The sequence below is a fragment of the Furipterus horrens genome, unplaced genomic scaffold, assembly GCF_987537825.1.
Source record: "Furipterus horrens unplaced genomic scaffold, mFurHor1.1.pri manual_scaffold_5, whole genome shotgun sequence".
Classification (NCBI taxonomy): Eukaryota; Metazoa; Chordata; class Mammalia; order Chiroptera; family Furipteridae; genus Furipterus; species Furipterus horrens.
Window position 1 is genome coordinate 47,439,670 of NW_028327175.1, and position 27,886 is coordinate 47,467,555.

Here is a 27,886-nt window from a genome sequence, read left to right on the forward strand (position 1 = left end):
TGAATAACAAAATATGTATTTTTAAAATTCAAATTATTTATTAATTTTTTTGAAGAAAATACATAATAGATTCATATGGTTCAAAAAAATTTTAAATACATATAATTAGTAAAGGTTTGGCAGTATAAATTTCCCACTATCCCTGTCCCTGGTTTCCATACTACCCTTGACATATATATCCATTATACATAGCTCTGTTCTTTCCAGAGTTTCTTTATGCAGAGACAAGCAAACATAAGTATATATACTCTTCTTTCATTCCTCTGTCCTTTTTGCAGAGTGGTGATATACCTCTGTATGTTGGTCTGCCTGTAATTTCTTTGCTTTAAGAATTTAAATTGGAGATTATCCCATATTAGTGCTTGGAGAGTTTCTTCATTCTTTTTTACACAGCTGCATCATAGACTGTAGAACTGATGGACATTTAAATTGTTCCTAAGCTTTTACTGTTACAAAAAGAGCTTCAATGAAATGTGTATACATGCATGTCTAAAGTTGTTTTAAAAAGTTTTTGAATTGTAAAATAAACATAACATGAAGTTTACCATCTTAACTATTTTTAAGTGTGCAGTTTAGTATTGTTAAGTACTCTCACACTGTTCTGCAGCCAATCTCTAGAACTTTTTCATCTTGCAAAATTGAAACTTTGTGAACAACTGCCTATTTCCTCCTCCGCACCAACCCCCCAGCCCCTGGTAACCACCTTCCAACTTTTCTCTAGATACCCCATGTAAGTATAACCATACAGTATTTGCCCTTTTGTGACTGGCTTATTTCACTTAGCGTCATGTCCTCAAGGTTCATCCATGTTGTAGCATGTGTCAGAATTTCCTTCCTTTTTACGGCTAAATGGTGTTTATTGTATGACTATACACATTTTATTTTTTCACTCATGAACGGATGTTTGGGTTACTCTCACCCGCTGGCTATTAATGTAGACTTGTTGGATAAAGCAATGCAGGCTGAGCCATTGGTGGGAAGTAAGACGACGGTCCTTAGGTTCCAGCCTCACAGACAGGTGCAGACGCAGGAGGCTGCTGTGTGGCAGCCTGTTAGGTCCCCCCACACACGTGGTCTTCTTTCAGTCTTTACATCTCCCCTGTGAGGTGGACAAAATAATCCCAGTTTTCAAGACAAGATTGGAGAGAGTTAATGACAGCAGGGTACACACCTAGAGCCTGGCTTCAAATTCAAGGCCGCTGGCTCGTGAACTGTCGGCAAAGGGGGCTGTTTCCAGAACTTGCAGTTTTCCCTATCCCTGTCTTCACCCATGCTGTTCATCAGCTCAGCACATCTCTCATTCCCAGAGCAAGCCTGAATCCATCCTGCTCTACTTCAGAATCACCTAGTTTACATTTTTAGGATCTGAAGTAGTGATATGCTCTTTTACTTTTCTCTGTATGCCAGTTTTTTAAATTATCTCTCTCTCTCTCTCTCTCTCTTTTTTTTTTCTTGATCATAAAAGTAATACAAGCCCTCTACCGACAATTTGGAAAACACAGAAAATCATAAGGAAAACACAGCCACCATAATTTCATCTCCCAGGTGGAATCCTATCAGTTGTCGCTTGTTAACTTCTGATAGAATTTAGCATTAGTATTAACATTTAATGTTGGTATTTTCCTATGCTTTCTTTTTGTACTTTATTCTATTTTTTTCATGAATCCATCACAGCCCCAGGGAAATCTTGTGGGCAGAGAATCTAGATAGCATTGACAGGGAATTCATGTTGGGTCTCCTTGTGCTGGTGGACTGGCTATTCCAGTAAACACCATTAATGTTAAAACCTGACTTTGTTTTCAGAACAAAAGCCCTCAGTTCACTAGACCTCACAATTTGGTTTCCCCAGATTCCCATTCTCCTCCTCCCTCTTCCTTCTCAGGTCTGGAATACAGTTGGCACCAAATACATATTTAATTAATGAATAAAAGCTACTTTTTCTATCTGCTCCCACAATATTTACCAATGATAAGTGATGATTTCTAAGACTGAATTAAGATCTGGATGGAAAAAAGGAGTCTAAGTTTGGTGTAAACTTGACTTTCCCAGAAACCTATTCTCTGGGCCTGAGGCGTCACAGGGCTCCCAAGAGCCTCTTGCCCTCATTGGCTTCAGTATTTGAATTTCCACACCGGCAACACTCCCAGGAAAGGTTCCTAGCAGTCTGAAAACTCTGACTCTCAGAATGTTGTCTTCCCCAAATAGGCTAATTATGGTGACATAAATGGCAAAAGCCAGAATTTAAACAGTGTACAATTAGAGGCTTGCTAAATGCCTGCAAAATGCAGTTCTTCCTAATTTCATGATCGTTTCTTTTGATCAGAAGCTGATTACTTTCAGCTCTAATTTTCAGGCTCACCTGGGTCTTAGCACCTGGACTAACAGCCAAATAATTTGGATTGGTAGGAATTGCAAAGTCATATATGAAAGAATTATTGGGATACATTTCTGGATCCCTAAGCATAGAAACATCGGTTCCTAAGATTGGAAGTTCTTCTGGGTTTATGTCTGACCATTCATTTTAATTTTCATCAGGATCCTTGAGCAAATTTCATGGGTTGTTTGCAAAGCAAACGAAAACTACCACCTTTTGCTCCAGAAAAACTGTATGGATGTCTAGATTGTGTACTGCATAAAATCTAGGGGGAAGATATTTAGGGACACTGCTCACAAACCTGTATGCCCTGGCTTTGAGCTATATCCATCTGGACAAAGCTGTGGCTTTTATAATTTGTATAAGGTACCATATGGGCACCAGGCCACTCATGCCCCAAGTTATGTCGAGAACAGCCCCTATCGATCATTCTGTTTGGTTAAGATTCCCACCCTCACCCTTGGTTAGAGGCAGTATGATACAATAGAAAAAAAAATATAGTTAGGAGTACAGCAAGCTGAATTCTTTACTGTAAATTAGTTGTGTTCTCATGATTGATATTACTTTTAATAAGATCCAGCCCTTTTCTGTCTTGTTACTTTGTGCTTCTTAACACATGGCTTTTACGTCCTGGTCTAAGGTGGCTGTATAAGCTCCTGCCATCATGCCAGCGTTCCACTCAGGAGGAAGAGGAAAGGAAGGAGAATGACACCTTTGCTTCCTTTAAAGATTCATCCCAGAAGTCGCATGTGCCACTTTCATTGACATACCATTGCCAGAACTTAGGTCACATACACAAAGCAAGGGAAGCTAGGAAATGTTTGGAATGGCCAAGTGCCCAGCCGACCCAAGGTCTTTTTCTATAGAAGGAAGGAAGGAAGGAAGGAAGGGAGGGAGGAAGGAAGGGAGGAAGGAAGGAAGGGAGGGAGGAAGGAAGGAAGGAAAGAAGGAAGGAAGGGCTATTGAGGGGTGGGGACTTGGCCACTGGCTAAGGCTTCAGCCACAGATGGAGTCTGCCTTTGAGGAGAAAAATGTCCAATCATGTTATTTATTTGCTGAGGACATCCCAGTGCAGTAAGCCAGGGAGACCGCTGCGGGTACTGGAGAGATGTTCAGGTTCTCATTGATAGAGCATGTGTAAAACATTACTTGTTCATGGTGGGTCCCTAAGCTCAAATTCTTTGCTTTGCCCAGTTGATACAGCACCAGACATTGCCAATATCTAGCATTTCTTGGACAGTTTGCATGTGTCATGCTCTGTCCTAAGGGCATTACATGCATTATCAAATATACCTCTTACCACTACACCATGGGGTAGTTACTGATATGGAGAGAACCTAAGGACTGGCCCAGGTTCACCTTACAATGAAGCAGTAGGGTCAAGATTTGAACCCAGGCTTTCTTGTTTTTTAGAGCTCTTAATCACGAAGCAATACCATCTGACACTTTCATTTTAACTTTCAGCGAGGGAAGACGGCCTTGGCTGTGGCCTCCAGGAGCAACCACAGCCTTGTTGTGGACATGCTCATAAAAGCAGAGAGGTATTATGCCTGGAGAGAGGTAAGGAAGACCGATTGCATTAAAGACACATTTGCTGTTGTGACATTTCTTTAGCTAAGGTGTCACCTCTGTTTTCTTTGGAGGCAGATAAATAGCAGGTTGAGACAGAAGCAAGGGACACAACACTGAAAGATCCCTTGTATTTCCTGTGTCAGACAGATAGTACTCAAGCTTTTTACTTCAGACATTTGTCTCCATTTTGAATGACAAAAATGACCAAATAGCAGGTAATATCGAAAACTGTCTTAGTTACCACCTTACCAGCTATATCTGAAAATATATGTTCTGTAATAATGCAATAAGCAGAAAATGTCTGAAATCATCTGATGCTCTCATTTAGAAGCACTGTGAGAACATCAGGGACCCAACCACCAACTTTCCTCTGACATTCAAGCAAGATCACAGTCAGGAGACCAAGCATATTCGCAGTCTCCTCTGGAACCTGGCTTATCGTCTGCTGAAGGCCAATGAGTGGCAGAAGCTGGCCCGTTCATGGAACTTTACGGAGGAGCAGATCAGAGCCATTGAAGAACAGTGGTCAGGTGGGCACGGCCTAGATGCTGTGGGCAGGAGGCATCCCGTATCAAGAACAGCAGTCCTTTCTGGTGACAGATCTTTCAAGTGCATGCTAGGGGTACAGATCCTGGCTGGGCTCCCTCCCAGGATTCCAAGCCATGGACTCATTTCAGCCAGACTCCAGATGTTGGGATTAGTGAGGTCAGGTCAGCTGGAGTCCTTAGCTTCGTGTTTTTTTGTTTTTTTTTTAAAGATTTTAAATTTATTATTTAGAGAAAGGGGAAGGGAAGGAGAAAGAGAGGAAGAGAAACATCAATGTGTGGTTGCCTCTTCTGCACCCCAAACTGTGAACCTGGCCCACAACCAAGGCATGTGCCCTGACTGGGAATAGAACCAGCAACCGTTTCGTCTACAGGCCAGCACTCAATCTACTGAGCCACACTAGCCAGCACCTTAGCTTTGCTTTTTAGTTATTTGGCCACACTTAGAAAATATCGAAAGTTTGTTTGGCATTAACCAACTAATTAAAAACAGAAGCAAACCCTTCTCTTGATAAACCTTTCTACTTATAGCACTTTCCATACATGGATATCATGAGATATGAACAAATCCCATGCTGGGGTTGGTTCACATTATTGATTGCTGGGCATTGTAAATACAAAGCCCATGGGCACGTGCGACTTGTACCACAAATGATGGTGTTTTTAGTGGCTAATCCTAGGACATGTTTTTATGTGAAAAAAAAAATGTTAAATATTGACTATAGTTTCCAAAAAGAATTCTTTATTTTTCCTTTGTCATTAATTAGACATATATTGTGTTCTGTGAAGTCTTTAGGATAGTTGTCTTCTGGAAATCTCTCTTGACCTAACGAAATGATTTGGAACTATAGTGTACCCTCAGAATACTTGCCATCAGGGTAAGGGAAACTTAAAATGTTTCAGTCCAACGTTACGGAGTGCTTAGAGCGTGTTTCGGCCGGGTGAGGGTATATCTGCTTGGTAAACTATGGCGATGTTTGAGGGAGTTGATACTCTTGTTGGCACGATATCAGTAACATTCACAACCTACTTATAGTATCATGGCACCAGGGAGTTTGTGGACTTTTGAGCAAAGGAGTGACATATTAATGATGGTGTTTGATAAAAATTAGTTTGACAAGGGTAAGATTAGGAGGATTCACCTATGAGTACATTACTTAAGCAGGCACTTCGTTCTCCCTGAAACGCCTGCCCCTCTAACAATCTGTCTAATGAACTTCTTCCCCGGAGCTCAGGCCTTCTCTTGTGGCATCTGTCTGCTTGGGGGCACACACTCAATAGAACTAGAAGCCTGTCATGTGTTTGCAACCATGAACTCCTGCTTGGAGTGCCAGTGGATTCTCAGCTCCACATCCCAGCACTCCCCCAACACATCTCAGGGTTATGTATCCAGTGAGTACTTGCCCAGTATTCACTGCCCTGGATGGTGGGGGACGCAGACTTCCATCTGAAACTGGAGTGGCAGGATGATGCATGCTTGCTGCTGAGAGCATGGGAAACAGACAGCAGCAACTGCAGCACCCAAGAGCTTGTCAGACGTGTGGACACTCACCCCAGTCTGACTGAGTCAGAATGTGCCTTTTAACAAGATCCCCAGGTGAACTATGCACTTTGAGTTTGAAAAGCTCCACGTCTCATCGATGCAGCTATAAAGTCTTTGTCTGCTCCTATGGCCTGGTAGGTGCAGGGGAAGTGCTGGCATCAGTCCAAACGCTGGCCACCCTGAAGCAGCACCAGTGGGGTCAACTGGAAGGACTCTCATTCACTCTGCCTTTGACCTAACAGTCGTCAGAAGAGGAGTGAATTGTCATCCACAGTCATAGAGAACACTTTGTTAGAACTGAGATCATGGTAATAAAGAGACATCATCAGCAGGTGATGTTTGGCCTCTGACTTCTTGTATGTGGCACAGGAAAGGACAGCTTCCGCGAACATGGTTACAGGGCTCTGCTCATCTGGCTGCATGGGACCCTGGTGATGCAGGACACGCCGGTCAAGCACCTGTATGAAGAGCTGCTACATGCAGGTTTCGCAGAGCTAGCTGGTGAGTGGCTGTGTTCAGTAAGTAAGACACTCCTCCCTTAAACTGTCAGGGCACCCTTGACAGAAATACTAACAGCAACAGTCCCAGCTTGGTGATCCTTGTGGCTCACTTAGGATATGCAGCTTCTCCTTTGGTGAGTGACTAATCAGTACTTGTCCTGGTTTTATTTTTGTTTTTTTTTTAAGCCCTGTGGTTCTCAGTGTCTATCTCAGTGTCAGCTGGGTATCTGAAAGAGTATAGGAGTATTTTTGTTTATGTGTCTGTGTGGGCAGGGGTGGGAGGGTGGGGAAGGTGACAGGGACAGGAACGCTGAACCATGTCATAAGGTTATAGGTTCTCTGCAACTAACAATTGTCTCACTCCAAATGCTATTTGGCTCCTGTTCGAAAACTGCAAGTTAGTGTATTTTAAAATGTTATGTCTAGGTTGAAAGAAAAGAGCAGACAGGCTATTGCTTTGCCAGCTGAGGTTACTGCTAAAAAATCACTCTGTCAAAGATTGTATTGCCAGGGAAGATGCTTTGAAAACTTATCAGTAAGTTATGTGTTGTTATAACTTGCATGTAATAATAACCATTCAAACAAAATATAGCAACATCTGCCATTATTTTCTTTTTTCTTTTCTTTTTTTTAAACCTCTGCAATTATTAGTTTATTAGTATCATCCAGGACTCAGATGTTCATATTCCTCCTGAAATTACACGAATGCAAATGGAAAGATCCAAGTCAAAATTATATAACAAAACAGCACTCCATCACAAAAGCATGTAAAATTACAAGAACGCTATTTTAAAACACTGGCACTTGTAAGAGAATGGTGATGTCAAAAATTACAATAATCACCAAATTGTTTTCTAAATGGCTAAGCAGATAAACATGACCTTAATGAGTTGTTTTATAAAAAATTAAGTTCAAATAAATTGGACAAGTCATACCGTGACACTAAGTTTAAGTGTCCTCCTCCCTCATTATCTATTTGATTTATAAAGGGGCAAATCATAATTCGGAAAATACACGTTATTTTAAATGTGGCATACAATTTTAAGTTGGCCCAATTAATTAAAAATACCTTTAATGGAACCTCATTTTCTAAGCGATCCATATTTAAATAGAAGACATTTACAGCCAGCACTTTTTTTTTCCAGAGGCTTTGCCAGGACTAATGTCAACAGAAAACTTCATATGACAGTCTGGTATTTTAAGCTCATGCTTTTGGGGACACATTCTCAGGTCTTCTTTAATGTGGGAACTGCAAACTAACTGCCATTACATGGTAATGGTAGTTTTAAAAATGTAGAATCCTCATGTAAAGATTAGAACATACTTTTCTATTAGTCCTTCAAGGACAGACTTTAAAAATGTTTGATTCTAATCCCATGCTGTGAGTAAGGTGGTTACTTTTCACTTGCTAAATGTAACTGGGCTATGTGAAATTTGATTATCAACTGATCACAATTTTAGAGCTTCAGTTATGGATGAAAACTGTCTCAATTCAACTCTTGTTACCCTCATCATGAGTATGCACGGTCTGTAGACAAAAGCTTTTTATCCACTAAGTATATGAAAAGATAAACACTGTAATAAACCATGATCCAAAATCTGCAAAAGCAAGACTAGCTTCCCCTCAAGAAGAAAAATTTCAGACCTATGAAAAGGACAACAAAACTAATAAAAAAAAAATTGTATTTACTTAGAAGCATTCAGAATGTCAACAAAACAGCTGCAACTTTTTTTGCAATTACAGAGTGGTATTCAGTTAACAGAACAACAATTATTTCATATAAGCTGCATCAGACAACTGAAGATGAAAAAACTACCATCCCCATATATAACTAATTTGTGCTGTGCACCAACAAGAACCTGCTTTAAACTTCCATGCCAATTTACAACCCCCTTACTGTACCAGGCAAGGTTAGTGGCTATTGAAAATACCACCAGGACAGGGCTATCTAAAGACACATTCGGTAGTGTGTTAACTATACATAAAAAGACACTGTACAGTTTAAAAACAAATCTTACACAGCCTTACATTTCAATTTTTTTCTTTAAAAGGAGTGAGTTGTGTACAGGGGGGTTAAATGCTTTATAGACAAGAGAAAAAAACTGCGCTAGAACCAACTTATTCATCATCTTCTTCATCTTCCTCCTCTTCATCTTCCTCCTCTTCCTTCTTTTTCTTGCTTTTTTCAGCCTTGACAACTCCCTTTTTTGCAGCATTAGGCTTTCCTTTAGCTCGGTATGCAGCAATATCCTTTTCATATTTCTCCTTCAGCTTAGCAGCCTTCTTTTCATAAGGCTGCTTGTCATCTGCAGCAGTGTTATTCCACATCTCTCCCAGCTTCTTTGCAACATCACCAATGGATAGACCAGGATGCTCTCCTTTGATTTTTGGGCGATACTCAGAACAAAACAAGAAAAAGGCCGAAGGAGGCCTCTTGGGTGCATTGGGATCCTTGAACTTCTTTTTTGTTTCCCCTTTAGGAGGAATATAAGTTTTCATTTCTCTTTCATAACGGGCCTTGTCCGCCTTTGCCATGTCTTCAAATTTTCCTTTCTCTTTAGCAGACATGGTCTTCCACCTTTCTGAACACTTCTTAGAAAACTCTGAGAAGTTGACTGAAGCATCTGGGTGCTTCTTCTTGTGCTCCTCCCGGCAAGTTTGCACAAAGAAAGCATATGATGACATTTTGCCTCTTGGCTTCTTAGGATCTCCTTTGCCCATGTTTGATTACTTTTCCTCAGCGAGCACGGAATCGCCCAGTGCCCGTCCGGCTCGCACTTGCCCCGGTGCTGTCTCTATGGAGCTCAATGTACTGCAATCTGCCATTATTTTCATGATGCAGCTTTACCTGAAGATGAGAACATAAATGAATGGATGATGCCTGCTTTCTATGACATCATCCTTGTAGTGTTAGGGTTGTTCCCTCAACTTTATATTTATTCGTTCCTGAGAAAGTGTATCCATAAGAATTCTCAGAGGGTGGCTAGAGGCAGTTCTCTGAAGTGGTGAAGGGCATGAGCTGTGGACGCTAACAGGCTGTGTGGTCTTGAGTTCCATAACCTCACTGTGCCAGTATTCTCAATTAACTAGAAAAAGAAGCTGTTTATGATGAAGGGCTGATGTGGGATTAAGTGTATAATAGTGCCTGGCACATAGTACATGCTTAATAAATGTTAGCCACTAATAATAAATGTTATGCTATTTTTTTTCCAGAAAAGATCCGTCAATTCAAAAGTGAAACTGACTCAAAGCCCAAGAAGTGTGCAGTTTCATAAATGCCTAGAGAAATTGTATTTAAATGATATTCTACTCCGCATGCAGTCCTTTTATATTTGGTTCTTTAATGCCATGAAGTTCCTCTAGCAGTAGGACTGATTTTCCTTTCATGAAGATGGTGGTAACAGGATCCTTTAACAGATGAAAAAATGGTATACTTTCTAACGACTGAAAGGGGAAGTCAAAAATATTTTCTTGCTTTTTGCTTAAGGCAAGTGATATATGACTTCCCTATTTCTTTCATTTGATGCAACATATGTGAAAGCATAATCTAGGATTTGGTACATCATGCAGGTGGGAGCAGCATTGTGGCACATGGGAAAACCAGGGGTTGAAAGATAGACATGATTTTGAGTCATAGTTTTGCCACTTATTAGTTAAGAACCTTTGGGAATTGTAATATTCAAATTCCCAATTCTTTGGTTTCCTTCTCTACAAGATGGAAGGAAGAAATGCCCACCATGGCATTTTGTGAGGACAAGGGGAGAATGCCTGTGAAATGTGTAAACTCATGCCCAGAGTATTGAAATCATTAACTGTTATTTCTTTTCTAAGAGAAACTGGCTTTGGAAATTTTTAGTTGCTGTTGGCTTTAAATAACATATATGTGTAATATATTACTTGAAAAAGACCATAAGTATATAAACTGACACTTTTTCTCTCTTGGAGATTTAATTATAGGTGATTTTATATTCTTTGTACTTCTTGGTATTTTCCAATTTTTTTCACAATGAAAATACATTATTTTTGTAATCTAAGAAAATTATTAAATAAATATGAAGTTATGTCAGCATATATACACCTATCCATTATAATTTACAGCTCTTCATTCTTGAATTCTGACTCTAGGTCTCTAAGGCCAGAAATAATGTTGTGGGCAATTTCTGTCCAGTTATTCTATCATGAATTATAGTTCTACATTTTTGGCCCACTTAATGTAATGAGTATTTAAAATGGGTAATATGTTCACATGATTCCCAAAAGTTTTTAACAAAGGTCTTCAGTGAAAAGTCTTGTCTCCATCTGTTCTTCAACCTGGCCAGTTTCCAGTGACTTCACTATTCTTCTTTCCCCCCAAATCTGGTAACCCCTTTATATATATATAAAAAAATCAATACCTATTCTTTGTATAAAGTGTTTTAATTGTTGAATTTAAGTTTATTTAGGCTAACACTAATTACCTGATGCTTTAGACACAATATAGTTTCTGGAGCTTGGGTAAATTAAAAAAAAGATACTTATAATATTCTTAATTACAGTATTCATAATATTGCCCTCAGTTTGTCCACATGGTTATGGCTTGCATACTGAAAACTGTTCCTAATTGTAATCTAGGTTCTTCAAAAAGCAGAGCCCAAAGCCAAAGCTTATGTGCCACTGCTTTTTTCAGGAATGAAAATTCAAGGAAACAGGAAAGAAGGAAGAGGGATGATGTAGGGAAGGAGGGAGCGCCAAGACCAGAGTGAATTACTAAATTGGCTGCTACTTGGTGTCAAGCACAACTGATTTGACGTTGAGGGTACTCTCTTCCAAGAGCACCCTCTGCATCTCAGGACAGTTCACATAGGCGAGAAAGGAAGATCTGATCTGTTCCCCACAATGGTGGAACCTGCCCGCCTCATGACTGGACTGGGAGCAGAGGAAGCACCAGGGAGGGGGGTGCTCTCTGTTCAGGCAGCAGATGAGGTGCTGTTGGTTTGTGCTTGCACCTGAGCTGTTTGCCACAGTAGTAGCTGGGCTGGAACCCAGAACAAGTGTTGCATAAGAAGGATTTAATACTCTTTTTGGCCAGGTACTCCTAATAATTCACAAAAGCCTGTCTTTTTAGAAACTGGGGTGTTTGCCTCTCTCCCATTTATTCTCTGATGTCCTGTTAACAATGTACAGCAGTAAGAAAAACTGCTCCCTCTAATACTATTAGAGCCTAGAGGTAGGCCATATTCAAAATGGAAGAGACTTCAGATTATTCAATATAGTAATTTCTGTTAAAAATAGGAAAATTGAGGCCCTACACAGATTCTTCAGAACCTACTTGTTTTCATGTAACCCATAAGTACTATAACCCAGGCAGCTGGCAATAAAACCATTAGAAGCCTGCTCCGATTCTGGATCAGTTTTGCCCAGATGGTTTCCTTCCTAGTGGCCAGCCATTGGAAAGTCTCTACCAGGCTTGGAAGATTTGCTGAGTTGCCCAGGGCTATACTACCACAGAGAGAACAATAGGAGTTCAAAACTGTACAGTTTCAAGAGGCAAGGGAGAATATCAGAAATAGGATCACTCTAAAAGGAAATTTTCTTCTGATGCTTCTGTACCTGTTTCTGTGCTGGTAATTTTTTTTCTCTTTTAACATTAAAAATTATTAAGAGGTACTGCTATCCTTATTTGTAACTGCTAGAGTACTAGAAAAATGAAGACAAATATACGAGTCATAAAAATATCCTTACTCTTGGTCTTTATCTTTTTCACTTAAAAATACCTTAGTTTCTATTAGTTTTAATATTCTTAAAGTAAACTTTTCAAAGTTTACTTGGTAATATTGGAAATGAGTTACCCATTTGGAATAATGTAGAGAAAACAGAATTTACATATTTTGATGATATCATCAGCCATGGGCTGAACCTATTAAAAAATATAGTCCAGTTTCTTTTTTAATTTAAAAATATTTTACTTAAGTTAAAAAAAATAACCTTAAAATAATTCTACATATAGTTACAAAGGATGGTGTGGCTTGAAAAAGTCTTGTGATTTTTAAAAGATGAACATGATGTATCCACGATGTTCTAAAAATATGGAAAAAGGTGAAACTAAAGACTTCTAATCCTTGGTAAAACCAGAGGACTTAAAAGATCTTAATATGAACATATTCGTTTTAGTCAACCACTTTGATGGAATGAGCGCTCGTGAGAGACTGAGTATGAGTTCATCTGGGTCCGAGAGATCTGGAAGCTGAGGTAGTACTTTCAGGATGAATAGTCCGGGGATATTTTGCTGCAGTGGCTTGCGGAATGGTTTGCTGAAAAGATAAAAATCTGTTTTAATAACCCTATAAAATTACACATATTAAATATCATTTTATCATCTATAATGTAATCCAACAATTGTTGTTAAGTGTCAGTGGATACAAGCAATGGATTGGATGAAGCAGCCATTAAAACAAAGAAGACGTGGTCTTTTTCTGTAAGGAACCCACGCCATTAGACCCCTGTGCTCAATACCCACAATTTAGATCAGAGCTGTATTCTAGAGGAGCACAAGAAGATCCACAGGAGCCATTCATTCCTCAAGGAGGACTCAAGTGGGTGGAATCTGACAACATTTATAGAAGCTAAGCATAGAAAGGGACTTTGTGGTGTTTGGAAGAAGGGTCCGCCCTAAGCTCTCCCCTCTGCTCATTCTATCCAACTTCCCCCTCCCTGTATCTGATTGTTAATCAGCAGAGTCCAGTCCTGGGGAACATGTGTGGGAAGACCTGAGGGATCCAGTGTGGTCCTTGCTTCAAACCAGCATAAAACATGTCCCTCAAATTTTACCCGGTTCACCTGGGAGCTGACTAAATATTTTATGATCACATATGAGGCAGTCTTCCCAGAGGCCTGGTGCTCTCTTGATACGGACCACAACTTTCTAAATAAATAACTAGAAGCTGAGTACATATGTTGAGGAAAGGATATGCACACTACCTCCACGCTCAGAGGAACATCGTAGACATGCGCACCGTAGCATTAAAGTTGGACACATCTGCCTTCATCTATACATGTAACATGTTCAAGTTCATACTATGTTCATAAGTACAAATTACATGTATACACATGGGTAATATGTACACATATACGGCTTTCCTGCATTATATCCAATACAGCTTCTTAGGAGGCAGTAGTGTGATCCATTATGCAGATGAGTTCTCAGTCCATGTCACTGACTAGCACATGTAGATTCTGTTTAGGGTCTTCCACTTAGAAAAGTCATCTCTAAAATACTTGAAGTAAAATTATATATATTTTATTAAAACATTCACTATCTATTTCAAAAGCTCTATGATACAGCTATGCAGGTCTTCATTTCTGATTCTGCTCTAAGAATAAAAGCATCTCTTTAATAAAATGGAAAAATAACATTCTTAAAGTATTTTATATAAATGTTTCTTTGTACAAAAATAACTGTGTAATCATTACAAATGGGAGATATTCTTGCCACTAGTATGAAATTGTAGTTGCTAACCCCCTAATCTGACCCTGTCGAAAGAGGTATTTTTCCTTGAGGAGGATGGACAAGAGGCACTGCAGAAACAGATTCACATTACCACCGGTATCATGACCTACAAAATCCGGCGCAGAATGTAGCAGCACCAGGAGCAAGCAGTCATCCAGCAGATGGGGCTAAAGTGTCAGAGATTTGATTACTGGTTTATCAGTATAAGTGTTTCTGGTAGTTCTAGATCTTGATTCCTGGGAAAAATGGAAAATTGAACAGAGGACTGCCATCGTCTGTCACATCATCCAAACTAGGTAATGATGGGAGCAGTTTGTGGCTTTCTGGTCCATGGCCAGTTACTGGAGAACTGCAGGAGCTGAGTAAGCAACGGGTAGTTTGGGAGATAAACACCAGAAACAGGGGTTATAAGTCTTTAGTTCCTTATTTCTCTTCTGTAAAATATGAATTTCTATTATTAATCCAAAGACAAAAGGTTGTCTAAATTAAAAAAAACAAACAAACGTTTGTTCTCTTTAAGCCTTCTTCATCTTAGTGGACATCTTTATATATATCACAAGTGCTGAGAAGAATAGAAATGTGTTCATGTCTTCTCATTTTTGGTTTTCTCACATATTAAAAAATACATAGGAAGCCACCTAAGGACTTTCAGAGTCTGTCCTACTTATAACGGCTATGGACCCTCCCTCCTCCATGTCCTCTACCCGGACCTGGTGCCTCCGTCTCAGTCTTCCACTCCCCTGTGCCCATACTTTGCCTGAGACTAAATTAAAAAAGTCAATCCAGCTTCTCTTGATATAATCCAGTAACCAGACAGAAAAAAAAGGACTTAAAATCATTCCATATGTCTTTATTTTGCTAATACTTTGACATACTAAACAGGCAAGAATGTTGTCTAATACTGAGAATTTATATAGAGGGCTATTCTCTTTTAAAATCAATCCTGTTTCTCTTTAGGGATATGTTCTTGTAACTTCTAAAAATTAAACTTTTTGAGGTATTACTGATTACATATAGTTATAAGAAATAATATAGAGGTATCCCTGTATACTTCTCTAGTAATTTTTATTAAATTTGCTTATAGTTTTATAGTTTACAAAGTGCCTTTCTACATCTCATTTAATTTTCACTATCTCATTTAATCCTAAATTCTGACAATAAACTCTGGGAGCTAAGTACTCTTATCATTCCTGTTTTACTTAAGAGAAAATGGAGGCTTGCATATTTATCTTGTTTTCTATATGATCATAAAGGCAATAAGTAGCACAATTGGGGCACTAACTTATGCTTTTTAAGTTTATTTTTGCTTAAATGTACTTTTCTTTATAGCACATGAATTTATTGCAAGTTGAAATTTTTTCCAAACTAGAAACGTGCTGACAATTGTATTGAAAAAGGGGAAGATAACTTTTTTAAAAGAAGCAAAAATTAAAAACTAAAGTAGAGAAATGTCTCTTGTGATCAAAAAGGTGCTACATGAACAGCTAGTTAATGAGTTAACAGTTTTTGTTTCTTTTTTAAATTAATGAGGAATCATTTATATACTTTATCCTTCTGATCACTGACATACTAGATTATTTTTTGTATTTGACAATTTTTATACTGTTGAGAAGAAACAATGTTTCTGAAATTAATTTCCTAAAACAAAAAAGGCAGATTCTTAGAAAGACCTAACAGTAAAAGGCAGAATAAGAACTGGTCATCATGAATGTTGATCTTCTCAACATGTCATTAAAGTCTTTGTTAGTCTATAAATCTCAGGAAAAAGATTTTGACAAAAGGTTATCAAATGTGGACTTACCACTGTGACTGGATGATGTTTTTCCACGACAACTGAGCTCATGGGAGGAGAAACTCCCATTATAGCCAAACTGCTGCTAACTCTATTTTTTGAAGCAAAATCACATCTCCCTGTGATCCGGGCTGTAATGGTTCTTCCAGCTTTCTGCTGTGCAGATGTCACGACTCTGGGTACATACTAAAAAAGCAAAGAAATATCTAGTTGGTAGAAAATCCACAGAAAAACTGAAAACAGTGAGACAAAAATCAAAACAGAAAACCAAGCACCACAAAACATCCCTTTAACTTTAGTATACCAACTATTTTATAGGACTGCATAAACTTTAAAAAAAAAATTTACTTAGAAATAATTATAAGCCCTGGCTGCTGTGGCTCAGTGGATTGAGTGTTGGCCTGTGAGCCAAGTGTCGCTGGTTCGATTCCCAGTCAGGGCACATGACTCGGTTGCACATCAGGTCCCCAGTTGGGAGTGTGAGTGAGAGGCAACCACACAGTGATGTTTCTCTCTCTCTCTTTCTCCTTTCCCCTCTCTCTAAAAATAAAACAAATAATTAAAAAAAAAATTTAGATTTATAGGAAGTTGCAAAGATGGTGGAGAGATCCTGTGTATTCTTAACTGCAATAATTATGATATCAAAACCAGGAAGCTGATATTAGTGTATAATGCTTGAGTACAGATCTGTATCACTTTATTACACGTGTGGATTCCTATAACTATCATGGCAATCAAGATGCAGGACTATTCCATCATCATAAAGATCTCCCTCATGCTACCCTTTAGTCATATCCATCTCCCTTCCCCCACCATCCTTAACCCTTGGCAACCACTCATTTGTTTTATGAACTCTTTTGATCCTTATGCAAGATTAATATCATTATTACACATATGCTTTGTGTTCTGCCTTTTTTCTTAGCTTTGTTAGTATACTTTTTTCATGAATAGAGAACTGCTATAATTTTTGACAGATTTCAATAACAACAAACTCGGCGGCGGCGGCAGCCGTCCGTCTCGAGAGACGATGGTGTAGCTTCTTAAGAGTCTATCTGCACCGCCGAGAATGGCTGTGCAGTCCGACTCGGGAGTGACACGGTATCTGTCTCCTCCCGTGTTGAATCGACATCTTGCGATGACGCTGAAGCTACAGAGCCTGGGCAGGGTGATATGGAGGGTCTGCTGTTGCCCATGCAGCAGACCCCCCCTCTCTTCGCAGCTGAAGGGTCCAAGGGAAAGACGGAGTCAATACAGCTTGGCTTCAGGTGCGCCGCAGGAGTTGCCGGTGTTGATTACAACGTCAAACCGCCTTAGGGACTCCGGCTCCGGATTTTCTGTCGGGGTTTACTCCCTTAGCCTTTCCCCTGAAGAGGTATGCCGCAAGGCAGCGGAGGTTTTTTGGAGTCAGAGTTTTCCTTTTCTGATGTGCCCTGACTGGAAGATCGAACCAGCGACACTTAGCTCGCAGGCCGATGCTCAATCCACTGAGCCAAACCAGCCAGTAATTATCTCAGTTCTCTTACTATTATACATACCAAAGTTTTGTAAAAAAGAATTTCCATTTTCTTTTGAGTTATTTCTATGTAATATATTGCAAAACAATGGAGTTATCAGATCAAAAGGTAACAAACGGTAGCTTTTACAGCTTTTGTTGCTTACTGATGGACAACACTGCATAAAAAATTATATTTACATCAAGAGTAATACATACGTGCACTCATTTTTTTCCCTCTGTCTACTAATTACATTAGCTGGGCAAAAAGCAAAAGGAATAAGAAAAGAAAGGGAACTGACATTCTTTTTCTGTTACTAATTGTGTCCTCAGGCAAGCTACTCTCTCTAAGCTTCAATTTTCTCATTTACAAAATGGGAAAGCAGCAACAACTGCCTAATGATACCCTTCATATTCATTCTAATGAAGAGAAACGTTACTACATAGCTTACAAATCCAGCTTAAATCAGTTATATATTTCAAATGGAGTTAGAAAAAGTAAAGTGCCATCTATTGTTCAACCTCATGAACTGCAATTTATTTGCTTGTATAATTGCCTAATGTATTTTTCGAAAAAAGTTTCCCACCATGAAATTCTGACATTTAACATACTGAGGATGTGTGCAGAAAGGAAAGACTTTTACAAATGAAGAGATTATTTATTTGTTTCTCAAATCACACACTTCCCTTTAGCTACTGGAAATACCGAGGAAGACTGGAAAAAGTTTTAAGTGTACACAGATCGCCTCTGTGATTAAAATGGAGAGAAAGATAACTAAGCCTGGATCACAAACCTCTCTTCTTTTACTTCCCCTAACAATGCTGATTTCACATTAGGTAAGTTATCCAACGAATGTACAAGGTAGGGAAAAGTAGGTTTATAATTGTCAATGCACAAAACAAAGAGTTTATTCTTGTATTATTTCTTATTATATCACATACAAACAACTATAAATCCTACTTTTGCTATTATGCTTCTTTTTAAAAACAAGAGGACATATTGAGGTGACTCTGAGTATTATAATTATACAAGGACAAAACTAGCATTACACTTAGATTGATTGATTTGTGATTCTCCCTCTCCCTAGCTCTAAATGCTGTACTTATGTGAATCAAACTGAATGTGTATTTGTTTCTGAAGGAGTAGAATGTAATTGGAGGGGTAGGGGAAAAGAAGGGCTGTTTTTCAAGTTGCAAAGACTTCAAAATTATCTCAGGTGATCAAATTTTGTTTTTAAAAGTTAGTAACAACGGGGGTGGTAAGCACACTCATTCATTCACTTCTTCCCATGCATTTTCAGATTTATATGTAAATGCAGATGTATAAATGGTGTAGTCTTACTTTTAAGAGACTTTTGAAAAATCTAGCTCTTGTGTGTATTATCTGAATGTGCAACATGAATGACAAACCAGAAATTTAAATAAGCACTATCTATTTAAATGAGATCATCTGTATAGAATCACAATTCAAAGTGAGTAATCGTGAGAAATAAACACAGCTTAACATATTTAGGGTTGAATTTTAGTGTCTTATTTCTAAGTCAAAGCTCCCTCAAACATTCAGAATTCTCTGACAACCATATATTTTTACACTTCTTTGAATCAAGAGCAAACATGATAAACAGCATACCTCAATATATTTTCCCCTAAAATTAGAAGTTTCCAAAAGGCAGAAATTCAAGTCCACTGGAATACTAAAGATGACCAGTTGTCTGGCTGACTTGAGCAATGGCACCTTCTGATGGCCTGCCAGGGGGACCGTAAGACCTAAAATCTATTCTCCCATAATCTTTCCTCCCATTGTGAGGCAGGTGGGGACAAAGAGGGAGGCAAGCAAATCAAAATCAGCTCAGGATCTTTACAAAACTATATATGCCTTTGTGTCAAGCTAGAGGAGAGAAGGGTATAGTGTTTTCAAAGAAGCCCTGCAGAGGTGAGTCTGATAAGCTTGACTGGCATCCCTGCATGCACCTTTCTCTGAGAAACACTGAAGAGTACAGGTTTAACACCAGGAGGCTGAGGAGTCAGAACCATGATGTGGCCTCTCTGTGATTCTTACTGTATTAACAGCATGATTTCCACTTCAGGCCAGTTCTCAGAGTTACTTCATCCCGACATTATTCTTCCCCTCTAAGCACTCCTGTAATGGTGACTCTAGGAAAAACTATTCCTATCTTCATTCCAATTATGAATTAAAAATTAAAACCTAATCAAGATGGAATTACTAGAGTAGTAGTGTTAATAATATGTGTGCATCCAGGAAAAGGGAAAGCTGTAGTTGAACAGATAATGTATAAAAGAGCCATTACCTCCTGAGCCCTTTAATATACCAAGTTTTCTTTAGAATTAAAAAACAACAACTCTAAATAAATCTATTTTTCCCAAGTAGTTTTGGCAAGAGTAAAATGAAAAAGTTAATTTAGTTTTGTTCAATGATCACTACCGTAATAGAACTTACAAATAAATGTTTTAGCCACTTTGAGTATTAAATATTTTCTGTGACTTGGCCTAAAACCTTATAGGCTTTTTTCTCTATGAGAAACTATGTTCTGAGTTCAAAATATCCAATATGCAAACAAGTTGGGAACAGGCACCTGCATGGACTGCACTCACCATTTCTTCTGGTGCAGCCGGAGCAGTAGATCCCGCGCCAAGAGCAGCAGAACCAGGAAGGGGAGCGGAGGAAGTAGAAGCAGCCCCGGCAGAAGTGACGGGCGCAGCAGAGGGAAAGGCAGCCGTGCTGCTCACTCCCACGGCTGCTGCCGACAGGGACGCTGATGGTGCGACTGCTGAGGATATCAGAGGAGCGGAAGGATCCAAGTGAACAGGATGTTCTTTTCCTTGAATAGCAGGACCATACTCTTCCTTTCTATTATTTGTTAAGTCTGTCCCTATAAATCACAAGTTAATTCAATTAAGATTTTTCCAAGTTAAGTTTACTTTTATCCCCCAACAATAAAAATATATAATAGCTACAATTTGGTTTTAATAGAAATGTAGAAATTTGTCATATATTGGATACAAGGTTCAGCTAATAGCTTGTCAGTATTAATGGGTTAACGTCAGCAGTAACCACTAAAGACTTCAGACCACTTCCTTCAACAAGTGAAAGCTAATGAATGACTTGCTTTTACTTAAAAGATAAAAATAAGCAATGTATTCAGCCTGTACCCCAGTTGAGAAAAGTGTATTGCCATCACAACCATTATTACAATTAGGTAGCACAAGCCTAAGGACATACACCATTTTGCATTATTTCATGCAACTGTCTTGGTAAATGGCCTGTTATTTAGAATAATTTCATATCACCATATCTTCTCTTTTCCTTCCATTGCTCCTCTCCTAACCAAAACAATGTATTTTCATTTTTGATTTTTCAGCAAATAATAATAAATCAATAAGTACATTTTGACTCTGTAAAAGAAACGAACTCTTGCAGGCAGATTATGTAAGTCATGAATTAAGAGCATATCTGCACACTTAACTGATTTTAGTGAAACATATAGATAAAAGGAGTGAATATCATAGGGCAAAGGGTACTATTTTAGATTTTTTCCCTCCCAGTATTAGAATTTGGTTAAAATTTCTAAAACTATATATGATGCCAAAGACCAGGGTGACCAGTCACTGAGATGTTTCAGACTATTTGAATAGAGTATGGAACCCTACAATTAAATAGTTTTCTATGTTGTTCTCTTCTCATTTACAAATTTGGGGTTTTGAGTAAGTACTTTTCTTAGACTAAATTTAGATAAAATATGTAAACTTTATTAACAAAGTTTAATGAGGATTATAATGCATAGGTCTTTTGAAATCATTTGATTAAAGGGTCTAATTCAATATAAAATACTGCTTTTGCTTTGAAACACACCCACCCACACACACACGCACACACAGAGTTTTAACATGTTTTTGATATAAAGTGATTCTGTCACTTTTTAGGTGGTTGGCAGACTTCGTGTGGGACCAATACAGGTCAAGTCTGGCCACGGAACTCCCTGGAAGAGAGCAGGTGACCAACTCTCATGAATGTGGGCAAATGTATGCAGTTCCTGTTTGTCAGATAACTAAGTTTTCATAATTATTCTTACTTTAACTGCAATAAACTGAGATGCACTGCAGATGACAGACAGCAGAGAATTAGGACGAATTTTAAAAAAATCAAATACTAGTTTTGTTTTAACAAGATACATTAGGAACACTACATTATTAAAAATTTCATTATGCACTGGCTGGGTGGCTCCATTGGTTGGGGTGTTGTCTCCTACACCCAAAGATTGTGGGTTCGATTCCCAGTCAGGGCACACCTATGTTGCAGGTCCTATTCCTGGTTGGGATATGGCAGGCAACTGATTGATGCTTCTCTCTCACATCGATATTTGCTTCTCTCTCTCTCTCCCCCTTAACCCTCTCTCTAAGATCAATAAGCATATGCTTGGGTGAGGAGTAAAAAACTTCTTTAAAATAAAAATTGCAGTATAAAAAGCAATTGTCTTAAGAGAAGAAAGGGAGCCAGATATATATTTTTTCTTGTGAGAATTAATAGCTGTTATTAAAATGCCACAAAACCTAACCATCACAGAGCAAATCCAGCATTAGATTACAAGGGAGGACCCAAAAAAACCCAGAATTAATTTATAAAAAATTGTGTATTTATTCTTACATGTTTAAACTTCCGTCGCCTTCAAAGTACTCTCCATTTCATGCAATACACCTACTGAGACTTTCTCCACTGCTTAACACAGTTTCTGAACTCATCGATTTTGATGCCTTTTAGTGCTTCTGCTCTTTTTTTGTTTCACCTTTTCCACATCAGCAAACCATTTCCCTTTGAGGACTTTTTTCATCCAGGAAAACAAGAAAAAAGTCTCTCAGGGTGAGATCAGGTGACTGGGGAAGATAGGGCACCAGGGTCATGCTGTCTTTGCTCAAAAACTGCTAAACACTCAGCATGGTGGAGTGGGAGGTGCACTCGTAAGTGGATATCATGAAGTGGACAAACACATTGAAAGCGTCTTCAGAAAAATTCACTGAAGCCAAACACAGCCTCTTACAACAATGCCAGCTGGTACACTGATACAGGTAGGTTCCTAAAACACTCACCTAGCGGGGGAAGCTCGTACTACAAGGGGCCTGCCCTCCAGAAGATAATTTCGGGGTTTTTTGGTCCCCCCTCATACATCGAACTTTTGCCTTTGGTAGCTCCACCAACACTATTGCTTACTGTGTCTTATTATTCCTGTTATATTTTTCCCTCACTGTTAAGATAAAGCACAAGGCCACTCAAAACAGCTGGGTTCTCAGAACTTGGCATTAGCTGCAGAGGATAGTAAATGTAAAAGCAACAGGAGCAAAACAAATCACATTGGTTAATTATCAGAATACATTTTCTATAAATCCTGTTATGAATGTTTGCCTGTAGGAGACAGCTGTATTTATTTAAGATGTTCAATTTATAAAGGTGGTAAGATACTCTGTCCTAAGTCAATTCATAATCTTCATAAGTAGGTTATGAAAAGCAGGTTTAAGAAATTAAATGTAAGAAGTTCTAATAATAATTTGTCACTTATTTGTGGAACCCAATATATCCTCTAAGTAGACAAATAACTTCTTCAATTTAATACATATAAGTTGCTAATAATTAGAACTGACAGCAGACTATTCTATTATTGGTGATGGTGAGCTTGTTTTCAGCATTGATACTCAATTAAAAGACCATTTATTAGACAAATCAAGTACACTTGGGGTATCAGCAAGATAAACTATTTAGCTTTGATAAGCTATAATTCTAAGTTTCTAACTTACATATGGGCCACGTGGTCACACTTTTTCAGAGAGAAAACAATTTGCCTTAACCCACTGCCACCCACAACATGGAACAATTTAAATAATAAAAGTTTGTTGATGCATAAAAATGAGGGCACAACAAGCACAGAGAAGTTCTTCACTGAATGAAATCATAGTAATTCTGTTACAAAATGAAATTGTTTCATTGATAAGTTAATCATGAGTCTCAGATTTACTATAATACAGTATTCCCTCACTTACCACGGGTATTACATTCTAGACCCCCCCACGATAGGTGAAAATCTGCGAAGTAGGAACCTTACATTTATCTTAGTATTTATATATATTTTAAGGCTTTATAAACCCTTCCCACAGACTTATAAACCCTTCCCAGTCCCTTATTAACCTTTTTCACAATTTTATAAACACCACTTATGTTCTTAAAGATATTCTACACTCTTAAACCTACGTAACTTTAACAACATACGTATACAGTACTGCAAAATCCCGTGATATAGTGAAAAATCCGCGATAAATAATTAAATATAATATTTTAAAAAATCCCGTGATACAGTGAGGCCATGATAAGTGAACCGTAATACAGAGAGGGACTACTATACTGCAGAAATGTTCATGTATTTGCATGAAACAAGGGAGGCCAATCTGAATGAATGAAGACTACAGTAATGATATCATGACTATCATCTTACATGCTAAAGTATTTTTTTTGTCTTTTAAAGTGTTTTCAAGCATATTTCACTGCATTCCCACAAGAACCCCCTATTAAACAGGTAAAAAAAGGTTTAAAATATCTTCTTTATTCAGAGAAGAAAACTAAAACCCAATAAGGAAAACAGGCCTCATTGTAAATGGGTGGCAAAGGATTCTTGTCATGTGCTCTTCCAAGCCATGCAGATGAAGCTGACACAAAGAACTCATATATGAGCCAATACATGGACTCTTCTTAAAATAAAATGATTATTATTTTTACTTCTATAGATATTCCTGTATTTATAACTGTTGAAAATGAGTTTTAGTTGAGGTTCTCTTAAACTGGAAAACAAGCAATATTTAAAAACAGGAAACCATGACTAGATCAGAAATATTTAATCAACAAAATCGTCCAAGGAATTTGCTACTTAGGAAAAAACAACAGTAGAAGTTTTGAACTTAAAGGCATTATAATTATTAAAGACCCTTAAAAATGTCATACAGTCAAACCATTATTGTAACACTGAGCCTAAATACTTAAGAGCTGACAGTTTATTTGCTTGGATCTAAGATACTGTAAGTAACCCCAAGTGAGCGAATTGGCATGACATTTAAAACTGGACACGGGACAACACTATGAAGGTAGAAATACAGTGCCTGGATGGGACACAACTATTGCAGAAAATTAGCACTGCAGGCCACACCAATCACTGAAATCTCAAATCCTTTTTGAAAGTAGGCAGAGAATCTTAAGTACAACACTAACCTGTATCATTTCTGTTTTGAAATATTGTCATGGCTTCAAGATTTAATGCACATACACCCCGCATGAAAGCTTTCTTCATGGAATCTTCAAAGTGCTCTTTTTCATGTTGCATTCTTTGGATTTCAGCTTTTGCATTTTCCAAAGCTCCAGATAACTAAAATAAGGAGAATTAAAAAAAAAAAAAAAAAAAAAAAAAAGAAAGAAAGAAAAAGATTCATGACACAAGTAAGAATATTATGTATCATTAAAAAATAAACTTATACTGTGAAGTTATTTTTAGGTGAAATATTAAATACAATTTCCCACATATCTCTCCTGCTATGTGTCTCAATCTATTTTGTCTCGGTCAATAAACAATTTTCATTTCTAACCATAAAGTCAAAGTCCAAACGAGGGGAATTTAATGCTAGTACCACTGAAGGTTGCTGATGTGTTTTAATTATACAAAAAGATATAACATTTCTTACTATAAATATTTTATGTAGGATGTTAAACAAAATAAATTAAGGCCAAAGACAGACCTCAACTCTTTAGGAAAAAAATAACTAAATGCCTGCAATATTAACAGAATTAAAAAAAACTCAATGTTACTATAGAATTTAAAAGTGCGAAGTGATATTAGTTACAACACACTTTCCCATAAACCAAATCTAAGGGGACTCGATTATTTGCATGTCATTTTCAATCGCAGAAAATTATCTGTATTATGACACTGATTTTTAACATTAAGAACTCAGTACTCAAAAAACTAAAGTGGAACTGCCTTTTGATCCAGCAATTCCACTGCTGGGATTATAACCCTGAAACACCAATTCAAAAGAACGTATGCACCCCAATGTTCATAGCAGCATTATTTACAATAGCCAAGTGCTAGAAACAGCCTAAGCACCCATCTGTAGATGAGTGGATCAAAAAACTGTGGTACATTTACACAATGGAATACTTCACAGCAGAAAGAAAGAAGGAACTCCTACTTTTTGCTACAGCATGGATGGAACTGAAGAGTATTATGGTAAGTGAAATAAGGTAGGCGGTGAAAGACAAATACCATATGATCTCACTGGTAAGAGGAATCTAATAAACCAAACAAAACAAACGAGCAAAGTAGAACAAGAGGCCCGGAAACAAGAAACAAACTGACATTGAACAGAGAGGGCAGGGTGTTAATGGGGGAAAAAAGGGGAAAGGTCTAGTCAAGCAACAAGTACAAAGGACCCATGGTCCTTTAAGGGTGCAGATTGACTGTGGGAGTGGGGGGAGAGCAATGGGGGGAAATCTGAGACAACTGTAATTGAACAACAATAAAATTTATTTATTTTATTTTATTTATTTTATTTCATTTTTTGGTTTTTCAATTACAGTTGTCCCATTTTCCCCCATTGTTCTCCCCCACCCCGCCCACCCCTTCTCCCGCAAGCATATCTCTCCCCGTTGTCCATGTCCATGCGTCATTTATACACGTTCTTTGACTAAACCCTTCCCTTACTTATCCCCCTTCTCTCCCTCTCCCCTCCCTCCTATCGACTGCTATTCTGCTCTTTGTTCTATTCAGTTCTTTTTTTTGTGTTGTTCTTTAGTTTCCTGTATTAGATGATATCATATGGCATTTTTTCTTTCTTTGCCTGACTTATTTCACTAAGCATAATTCTCTCTAGTTCCATCCATGTGAACAATAAAATTTTAAAAGATTAAAAAGAAAAAGAACTCAGTATTATAATGATGATTTTTTTTTTCTTTCAGTATTTGATTTCAAGAGGCCTACTGCATTCTTCCATATGGTTTTTATTTCATTTTGAGTTTCAAATGTTTTCCCATGGAACCAATGTTAATTTTATAATTAAAAGTTGGGGACAGCCAACCAACCTGGAGTCTGCAAGATCCTTCCCCATGTGGGAAGGCCACCATCTCCTCCACACCCCAACTCTTATTAGGGATTTCTGGACCCAAGGGTAGGTAGGATGACGACCATGTCCAGCTTGAAGCAGTTAGAGGAGCACAAGACCTTCGACCATTGTCCTTTATAAGATTATAAAGGGTCTTAAGTCTGAGAGGGGAGAATTGTTATTTTTTATTGTTATAAAAAATTAATTAATTTAAAAAAATGGAAGAATATAGGAAAGGGTGAAGCCAAAAAACTTATATGCACGACCCATGGACATGAACTAAGCGGGGGGTGGAATTGCTGAGGCAGGGGGGGTACTGGGTGGAGGGGAGCAAAGGGGGAAAAGAATTGGAACTATTGTAACAACATAATCAATAAAATATAAAGTCAGAATTCCGGCCAAGATGGAGGCTTAGACGGACACGCTCGGTCTCCTTCTACAACTCGAGAGGAATACAACTACTTCAAAACAAAAGATAACTAGAAATTCCAGAAAATAAAACTACACGGAAGCCCAACGTACAAAGTTATAAACCAGCGGCGCCCTTTGGGCAGGTAAGAAGAGATAAAGGGGGCGGTGCTGTTTGCGGTAGCACCAGGGACAGCGGCAGGGAGAGCAATCTCAGCTGCAGTCTAACCCTGGCAGCTTGTGACCCCAATGCTGGGAAAAGCAGCCACCACATCACCTCGAACAGTGAGGCCCAGAGGGCGGGAGGACGGATCCTGGTCTCCTAGTGGAATAACTGCAGGAATCCATCTTGGACCCCCGCCCACACACAAAGCTCCGCAGCGCTGTGAAATAGGTTGCGGATCACCACTGGTCACTGGGCAGTGACGACAAAGTGCCACAGCGTGGCGAGAAAGGTTGCTGGACCACCACCAGTCGCTGGGTTGTGACAACAAAGGGCCACGGCGTGGCGAAAAAGGTTGCAGATTGCCGCCGATCGCTGGGTTGTGAAGAGTACACAGGCACTGCCCCCTATAGCGGCCCAAGAAAACAAAATGCATCTGTCAAAATGAGGCAGACAACTATAGAAATCCCGGTGGTGCAGCTCACCAGGCAACAGATGAAGAACCTGACAGATGAACAAGTAAGAAACCTGTCAGAGGCTCAGTTCAGGGCCATTGTTATCAGGTGGCTTACAGAATTAACAAAAGATCTGGAAAAAGATGAGAAAGAACTGAAAAACACTCATACTGAAAGGAACAAAACCACATACGAGAGAGATGGTGAGGAAATAAAATCCAGAGTTCAAATCAACAAACCAGAACATAGAGAAGGAACAAACAGTCAACCAGTGCAGAGAGAGGAAACAGGAAGCAAGGAAAATGATGAGAGGATCAGAAACCTCTGGGACAGCTATAAGAGATCCAACATACGGATGATCGGATTGCCAGAGGGCGAAGAAGAAGAACTAGAAATTGAAAAATTAAG

General features: G+C 38.5%; 2 protein-coding genes and 1 pseudogene across 2 annotated transcripts in view; 1 reads left to right on the forward strand and 2 right to left on the reverse strand.

The window, feature by feature from the left end:
* The window catches only part of ANKDD1B (ankyrin repeat and death domain containing 1B), a 46,452-nt gene extending 36,044 nt beyond the window's left edge, over window positions 1-10,408 (forward strand). The window contains exons 12-15 of the mRNA XM_090276397.1: window positions 3,839-3,934; window positions 4,275-4,476; window positions 6,404-6,535; window positions 9,749-10,408. Coding sequence (XP_090132523.1) covers window positions 3,839-3,934; window positions 4,275-4,476; window positions 6,404-6,535; window positions 9,749-9,810 — 492 coding nt within the window. The 3' untranslated portion in view covers window positions 9,811-10,408. The remainder of the gene's footprint in view (window positions 1-3,838; window positions 3,935-4,274; window positions 4,477-6,403; window positions 6,536-9,748) is intronic.
* LOC150008540 (high mobility group protein B1 pseudogene) lies at window positions 8,234-9,321 on the reverse strand (annotated as a pseudogene).
* A 2,073-nt stretch (window positions 10,409-12,481) lies between the features above and the next one.
* The window catches only part of POC5 (POC5 centriolar protein), a 34,850-nt gene continuing 19,445 nt past the window's right edge, over window positions 12,482-27,886 (reverse strand). Inside the window, 4 exon segments of the mRNA XM_090276396.1 lie at window positions 12,482-12,825; window positions 15,823-15,999; window positions 19,919-20,196; window positions 24,570-24,723. Of these exon segments, the coding sequence (XP_090132522.1) occupies window positions 12,682-12,825; window positions 15,823-15,999; window positions 19,919-20,196; window positions 24,570-24,723 (753 nt within the window). The 3' untranslated portion in view covers window positions 12,482-12,681.